At 42.4% G+C, this 8488-nt stretch overlaps 1 protein-coding gene across 1 annotated transcript; it reads right to left on the minus strand.

Annotated features, from left to right (window-relative positions):
- Positions 1-5238: 5238 nt before the first annotated feature.
- LOC311264776 (olfactory receptor 14I1) lies at positions 5239-6309 on the minus strand (the record flags this gene model as incomplete). The annotated part of the gene is made up of 1 exon (XM_084365875.1): positions 5239-6309. The coding sequence occupies one exon, from the start codon at positions 6307-6309 to the stop codon at positions 5239-5241; it is 1071 nt and encodes a 356-aa protein (XP_084222001.1).
- Positions 6310-8488: the final 2179 nt, after the last annotated feature.

Here is an 8488-nt window from a genome sequence, read left to right on the forward strand (position 1 = left end):
AAAAGGTTTTTGAACAACTCGCGCTAGCAGTAGCTTGCTCCGCTCGCCGCTGTCCTGCCAGTCGAGAAGAGTTGATCCCCGGGTGTGACGCTCTAGGAGCTCTCCACCTTTTGTGTCGAGTCTTCTTAGTGTTTTTAAAATAGCGGCAGTATTTCCTTTGTGTTGCTGACCTGAACTGGATGTTGGCGGGGGTCAGGCAGGTTACTCAGTGGTGTTGCCCAGGTGTTGTTGATGAATGGAGGAGCAGTTTTCGAGTGTGCTTGAGTGATTTTTCTGTCTATTTTTTATGTGAATAAATGATAAGTATGTGGCTTCATTAAGAAATTAAATGACGATTATTATTTCAAACACAAAGGAAGTTCTTGTTGGTTTATTGCTCGAGTACACGTCAAAACAAAACAATCAGCATCCAGTAGTGAACAAAGGAAAGGACTAGTCACTACAATAAGAATTGATAATTTTTAAAAAGTTTTAAAAGAAACGCACATCCAAAAAGTTTTCAACTCTAGGTGCAGGCAGAGGAAAACATTTTCTTTACTTTTCAGACTTAATGGATCCATGTCCCTCTCATGCAGACCACTTGACATCAATCAATCAATCAAAACTTTATTTATATAGCACTTTTCACTTTTTTTCTTTTTTTTTTGCTGTGCAGCACAAAGTGCTTTACACATAAAAGACAAAACAATTTTAAAGAAAGCCCCTCCCTCCCACCCTCCATAATACACACACACACACACACACACACACACACACACATACATACATACAAACACAAACACACACGCACCTGCACACTCTCACTACTGACAATAGGGAGACATGGCATGGCACCGAGGATTGAGGAGGGGGCCGTCCGCACTGGGAGGAGTGACAGGCTGTGCCACAGGGGGCACCAGTGCCCAGGCCCCCCGACCCCGACAGACAACAGCTGGCAGGGCCGAAAGAACCCAGGACAGCACCCCCAGCAGCAGCCCAGGCACCACTCCCAGTGCGGGGGACCCCCCTGGGGAAAACACTGGAGTTAAACCTAAAAAACTAAAAACATAAGATAGAATAAAAAGCCTGACAAGAGATGAATATAAGAGTGAACAGTTAAAAAGATTAAAATATGTAAGATAATAAATAAAATGGCACCGAAGGATAAATCACCAAATAAAATTATTTTATATTAAGATTAAAAAACAAGAAAAAAGAAACAACATAAAATGAGATGAAACCACATAAGAACGTAAGAAGAATTTAAAATATTAGTTAAAAGCCTGATTAAAAAGGTGTGTCTTTAACCTTCCCTTAAAAATATCAACAGTCTCTGCACACCTGAGGTTCTCCGGCAGGCTGTTCCACAGGTGGGGGCCATAGTGGCTAAATGCCGCCTCACCGTGGGTTTTCGTTCTTGGTTTTGGTATGGATAAAAGGCCGGTGCCGGAGGACCTCAGGGTCCGCGAGGGTTGATATGGTAAAAGCAGGTCAGATAAATATGAGGGCGCAAGGCCGTTAAGACATTTAAAAACCAGTAAAAGAACCTTAAAATCGATCCTGAAGCGGACGGGGAGCCAATGCAGCGACTCTAAAACCGGTGTAATGTGCTCCCGCCGCTCCCGCCCGACATGTGAGAGCCTGAGGAGTTGTTCCCCCTCCGTCCATGGACTTGCTCTCTCTCTGCCTCCACTCACTGCACCAAAGTTTGGCTGTTGAGTCTCCTGTAGTATGGTGAGTTTTTAATTTTTTATGTTTTCTGAAATCTTACTTACTTTGTGATGATTAGAGACTCCCTGACCTGCTAGAAGTTCTTCTATGGTGTTTGAGTCATCCATCATATCTGAGACCTTCGTCTTGACTTTGTGAGTTTATTATGCAACTTGTTTTGGAAAAAAAAAAAAGTTTGATTATGACTATTTCCTTGTTGTCTTTTCATATTGATGATTTTAATTTTCCAACATCTGCATATCTTTTAAGTTCAATTAACAGTTATGGAGATAGGCCTTAGGCCTCTTTTGAGACTTGAGATAAATTTGTTCACTAGGTGTCACCACGTCACAAAAAGGCTACTTGGCTACATTTACTTGTCAGTACACAGATACTGAGTACAAGTTCTGTGGAGCTGGCTGGCTGCGGACGAGGAAGTAGGGCAATACATACTTGTGCACATACACGTATATGAGAATGCATATCTATTCAGACCTGTAATTCTTACTTTTTCACACAGCTATAGATCTTTTTTTTTTTTTTCAATTCTCTATTTATGGTTTCATAATGACTGAGTCACCGTTAATACAAGTGAGTTCCAGCTCTAATGCTGCTACTGTCTGTAATATGTTCCTATTTAGATTATTTGTCAGGATATTTTGTTACTATTGTCCCTGTTTGTCCTCATCTCCCTGTCTCTGTCTCTTTGTCTCTCTTGCTCTTTCTCCACCCACCTGGTAGAGGTAGCGCCCACCCCGAGTCTGGTTTTGGATTCTTCCTGTTAGTCTCGTCCCACCCCTTGTCATGACATAACTTCTGTTATGATTTGACACTATAATGAATAAAGATTGATTGGTTGATGCTATAGCTGTCAATTTTAGTCCTTGAGTTCATAGCTACGTGCTTTATTTGTTAACTGCTATCAAGGAATATGACTCTCCTTTGTAGTATGTGTGAGAGAAGACGCCGCGAGATTTGTGGACTTCTACGTGGTGTCCGCTGATAATGTAGTGGGCTGGTCTGGACAGAAAATGCCAGGGCTGAATTTTTGTCCCAGTCCACCCCTGGTGTGATGGTTAAGGTAAGGATGAGGACATAATGGTTTGTGTTTCTGAATGTACGTGGGCATATATGGATGTTCTTGTACAATGTAGTGTCAACGAGTTGGGGGGTAGGTATTTAAAATAAATAATGGAAAGGTCACAAGAACAGTAGCAGATGTTTGTGAAGATGGTAGCTAGATGTTAGCAGATGTCAAAGTTAATGGCAGAAGGGTGGGTGTATATATAGATAGTTAAAACAAGATTCAGAAAGGAACACATTTTGAGACAATTCAGAAATAACATCTATTATTTATTATTTTCTCATCTGACAGATGTAAATCAGTGTTTTCAGATTGCATTAATGCAAAATGCATATATGTTTTAAACTCAACAACATCTTCATTTCTTCACTTGCTAACAATGGGGAAAATACACAATAACAATTCCATAATAACAAAAACACAACATAAAACATGTGAATAAGTGTAGATGCTCTGACCTTTAGAGATGCTGGTAAATACATTTTGTTACCTTTGGTCAGGGCGAGCTAACTGTTTCCCCATCTCCAGTCTTAAGCTAGTTGGCCACTTGCCCTAACTTTATATTTATCAGACAAGTATGAGAGTGTTTCAATCATTCAACTCTTCTTCAACCTGAAGATTACCCTAAATGTCCAACTATTCTTTTAACATTACATCATTATCACTACATTCCACCATTAGGCTAGAATATACACAATATAAAATACAAAACAACAACAGCAAAATTTATTTTGTCGAGTACTGTCACACTTACAACATCAGAAATATATATAATATATAATATTATGCACAGTAAGCACTTCAAGTTTGCTGTGTTTTACATAATAAATAGAATGCATAAGAATGTGTAAATATACTTATACTTATGCATAAGCCTGAACAGATGCAACATCAACAGCGCGTGCAGTTCGTGTCACTCAGCGAACCAGGAACTGGTCGATTGGCTCTAATATAAAAAATGATAAGAGGAGGAGGATCGCAACAGAATAACAGACATAAGTCAGCCATGGCTTGATCAGTACAATTGTTAGTGTGATTTCATCACTGTTATCACTTTGGTTGTGGATGGATTAATATCTCCCTATAAAACTCAACATTAAAACAATATGCAACTATGACAAAACTGTTCGATAAACAGTTTTCATTAAAACTGTCAAAGTTCACTGGCTTTTTTTTTTAAAGAAACAGGCTCAGCTGACAGCACAAATAAAGTGATACTGCATTGACACTGGGCGTGTGATCAAGTAATCATGTTATCAAAGGGACAGCATCTTATAACCATAATAAAAGACTTGATTGTACACATTTGGGCTGAATCACATTTCCAATTTACCCTACCCCTTGTTTCCGAGTGCCCCCTTGCCCCTCAGAACAGAGCTGCAAGGGGTAGTGGTTGAAATCCCCTCTATATTAAATGTTACCCTTCCAACCCTCGTATGTTTTCACTTGTCACTGATGGTATTATTGTAATCAGATGCGGCTGGACATAACCAGTCTTAACAACTTCCCTGCTGAACTTTAAATTAATTTAAATTTCAGACATCATATGCCATCAAAGGGGGTAATGCTGCATTGAAATACTTTCTCTGCAAATTCTGTGCAAGAAGGTGATTAAGAATATATTAAATTAGATTTTAATTGAATGTTTTCAGACGTCATCCCTGAACTTGCATACATCTCTCTGACTCTGTTGCCGAATACTGTGGCCCAAAGACATTGCAGGGCTGACTTAAAGCTTGCTTGCAGTCTTTATTCAATGCTAATTGCCTATTTAATACTTCAATAATCAGGTTGAAATCATCAGATACAATAGACAATACACAAACACTAATATGATGAGTAGTTAAAAATTGGTCCACAACAGCATACAAGCTGCCTAGTCGTTCGCTTTTCAGAGCATTAAAGGGTCACTATGTAGTTTTAGAGAAGAAATTCAAACTCAGAATTTTGATATTTCTAAATGTAACGAGGTAATAATACAAAATCATAAATATTTATTTTTCCACGACTGAATAAACAAGCTGTTCTCAGAACAATAAGGTCCCCACAACACTGTTTGAAACTAGAAAGGTGGCAGGGTCAGTCAGTGAAGATATTTCTCTTGATTAAAATGTCTTCGCCAAAACTATAGTGCACCTATCATTAAAAATAATTTAGAAGTAGGCTAAGCGATATTTTTTAAAAAGTCATTATAAACAGATATAATAACTGAAACTGGCTTCCTCATTTTAATCTCAATGGTTTTAGTTGCTTTTGCGTCGGTGTATGAAAATAGGAGGAATGACTATAAAAAATCCCTCTTCTATGGTTTGCAAATTTATAAGGTAGAAGTTTTTGTTGTGCATATTCATAAAACTTGCATCCCTTTTTATTATGCAGTGTTACCTCTGGGTATGTGTGCTATATAAATTAACCTCCCTGCATTGCATGTCAAACATCTCATCGGACACTGAGATTTCCGGCTGTCACACATCCGTGCGCCTCCTCTCCATCCACCGCCGGAACGGGCCGAGCAGCGCCCGCCTCATCTCCGCGTTCCTCAGCCCGTACACCAGCGGGTTGATGCACGGTGGCACTAAAACCATCACCGCCAAGGATATGTGGAACACGGTTGCCGTTGTCGCTGTGTGGACGCCCTCAAACTCCCACAGCAAGTCCGAGGTGACTTTGATGAGCAGCGGGAGCAGCTGCAGGACCAGCATGCCGCAGTAGAACAGCACAGTCTTGCGCGCTGCGGTGTTGACACTGTCGAACGGGATTACCGCGTTGCTCGCGTCCCGGTACATCCTAAAGTAGCAGAAAACGTAAACCAGCAGGCACAGCAGCAGAGTAGCGGAGCCAAAGACTTTGCGAAAGATGGCAGGGGCACGGGGGAAACCCATGTGCTGCTCCACCATGTCCGGCTCGCACAGAAGTCCGCGGATGAACGGTTCATTCTTTTGCTCTTCGCCTGTGTGCAGCAACACCGTGGCGACGATGCCGACGGAGATGGAGTTGACCCAAATGACGGCCAGGGCCAGCCGCAGGCGCACCCGAGTGAGGATGACCGGGTAATGGATGGCGTGGCACACGTAGAAATAGCGCTCCATCGCCATGCACGTGATGGAGAAGAGGCTGGAGAAGATGCTGGAGGCTCCCACGAAGTACTGGACGCGACACCAGAGGCTAAACTCCATCGTCCGGCGTTGAACTAGAGCGTGGATGACCGACGGGGCGAAGGTGACAGTCTGCACGAGGTCGCTCAAAATCAGATTCTTGAAGAAAGTAACGCGCGGCTCCCAAGAGAGGTCGTCCGACCGCCCCAGTCCGAACAGTGTGAAGCCATTAACCAGCAGTGAGAACAGAGTGAGCAACACAAAAATGCATATCACCGCTGGAACTGCCTGTCCATAGGGCAGGATGGAGAGGAAGTGGCAGCCGGCAGCGTCCAGCCGCTCGGTTACGCGCGGGTCAGTTCTGTTCTCCTCGCTGAGCCAGTCGCACTGCTCGGTGAGGTTGTGCTCCTCCGTGATCGTCGTCACGTTTGTTATTGACATTCTGTTGTGAATACAATGTGATGTTCATTCACTTTCATTCACTTTCTTGTGAGCCTGAGAGGACGCCTCTTCCAGCAGTTCCAGCTATAACATGGCCTGTCAGCCCCCCTCACACATAGTATATATAGGCATGCACACTTACTCCTTGACAACCACTGTTGTCACCGGAATCAGGTCCTGACCCCCATCGAGGTATAGAATTGAGTTCATATGTGGAAGTTATTTGTTACAGCCCCAGTGCTGTGGGTGTGTGTTGTGTTTTCTTTTGTCCCATTCAGGTGACACCCTCATCCTCCCCCTCCTCCTCGTCTGTGTGTGGAGCGCCACACCTGAGGCTACTTGCCACTTAGGCAAACCTGTAGGCCTATATGTACACACGTAGCCGGGTATTTTTAAAACCGAATATTTCCCCCCCTCCGTTTATAAAATAAATTTTATCCACACTACCTCGTTTTCGAAAAAAAAAACCCTTCCACACATAACCGAACATCTGCGTTTTCAATCACAAATCACCGACAATGTTATCCGTCGCCTGCGCTCTTGGAGCAGTAGTTGGGCTTGTAAAATCAAAGAGGTAAACAGCGCCTGCACAATAGTTAACACCACCACAGTTTTCAAGGCACTCGGAGCCATGCTTCTGCAGTAAACAAAGGTCGCACGTTTGATGTCAGAGCAGATTTGTTGTTGTTTTGGTGCATATTGTGACGTTCGAAAACGCAAAACTCCGGTTATCTCTGTCCACACGCAAATGCATAAACGGAGTATTCGCAAATCTTCACTTTGCCCGGAGTTTTTTAAAATATTCGTTTATGATGCGTTTTCATGTGGATGACAGGTCCAAACGTAGAAAAATATATTCGTTTTAGCAGATACCCGGCTACGTGAGTACGGGGTCTGAGACATGACCTACGACCGGCAGTTTTTTCATAAAGACAATAGCATCTTGGCTAATTAGTGTTTTTTGCTGGCTTAAATAGAGCAGTTTTTGAGTTACCGTTACCCAGTGTTTCCCCTCCTTTACACCCGGTTTATTATTTAACTACGTTACACCCTTCATCCCCTAGCCATATGGGGACGTAACATATTTGGGGGCTCGTCCGGGATCGTGAAGGAGCCAGAGAAACTTAAAAAGTTTGTCTATTCTTACCTGAGGAGCAGTCACTCGCACAGCAGTGACTGCTGCGGTGTATGGGGCGCCGATTGTAAAGTTGCGCATGCTAAAATAAACAGCAACTTTTCCACACATTTAGCACCAAACTCCATTAAAAAAACGTATGTGAATTTTTTAGTATTGCTTTTGACCAGATTTACAGCAACATTTGTGAACTTTGTGATATTTACTTCTCTTGTAAAAATATAATGTCAATGTTAAATCTAAATGTTAAATCTAAATCTAAATGTTAAATACTAAATCTAAATGTTAAATGTTAAATATAAATATAAATGTTAAATTTAAATCTAAATGTTAAGTGTTAAATATAAATATAAATGTTAAATCTAAATTCTAAATGTTAAATCTAAATGTCACGGGTGAAACTAAACATTTAGCTAATATGCAAATTCACACTGCCTGTCACCGGAAGTACCAAAATAAAAGCTACCGAGTGCTGTAGTGGCTCTACTGTAATGTATGCTGTAGCTGTGCTAGCCCTTTTCAAGCAGAGAAGCCGCATTATCGCCGGAGCAGCGATTCGCTAATTCTCCGCTGTTGGTTGTTCACACAGAGCCAAGCAGCGCTGGCATAAAGACGAACCGCTGTGTAATTCACACAGAAAGCCGCCGCTGCGGCTCCGAAAGAGGTACACGTCATGTTGATGACGTCTGTGTGTTTTTCCAAGGTGTTTCCCCAGGTGTCCTCCATTGACAGGAGTCCTGTCAATCTAAACATGTACTGCTGTCTGTTTATAATCATACGGATGCTGTTATAAAGTGTTGGGATTGAGATCCTGACCCACCAAACATCAAGCTGCTTGGCTCTGTGTGAACAACGACGACGACGACAGAGAAATGGCGAACCGCCGCTGCGGCGACAATGCGGAGACTCTGTGAAAAGGGCTTCTGTCGCTGTCGTTGCGGATGCATTGCTGAACCTCTGTATTGCTGCCAAAACGGCCCTACCAATGTTTCCAGCTAAAGCCTAGTTTATGCTTCTGCGTCGCGGCGACGGCGGAGCTACGTC

The sequence above is a fragment of the Pagrus pagrus genome (genome assembly GCF_965226575.1).
Source record: "Pagrus pagrus genome assembly, chromosome: 11".
In the NCBI taxonomy this organism is placed as follows: Eukaryota; Metazoa; Chordata; class Actinopteri; order Spariformes; family Sparidae; genus Pagrus; species Pagrus pagrus.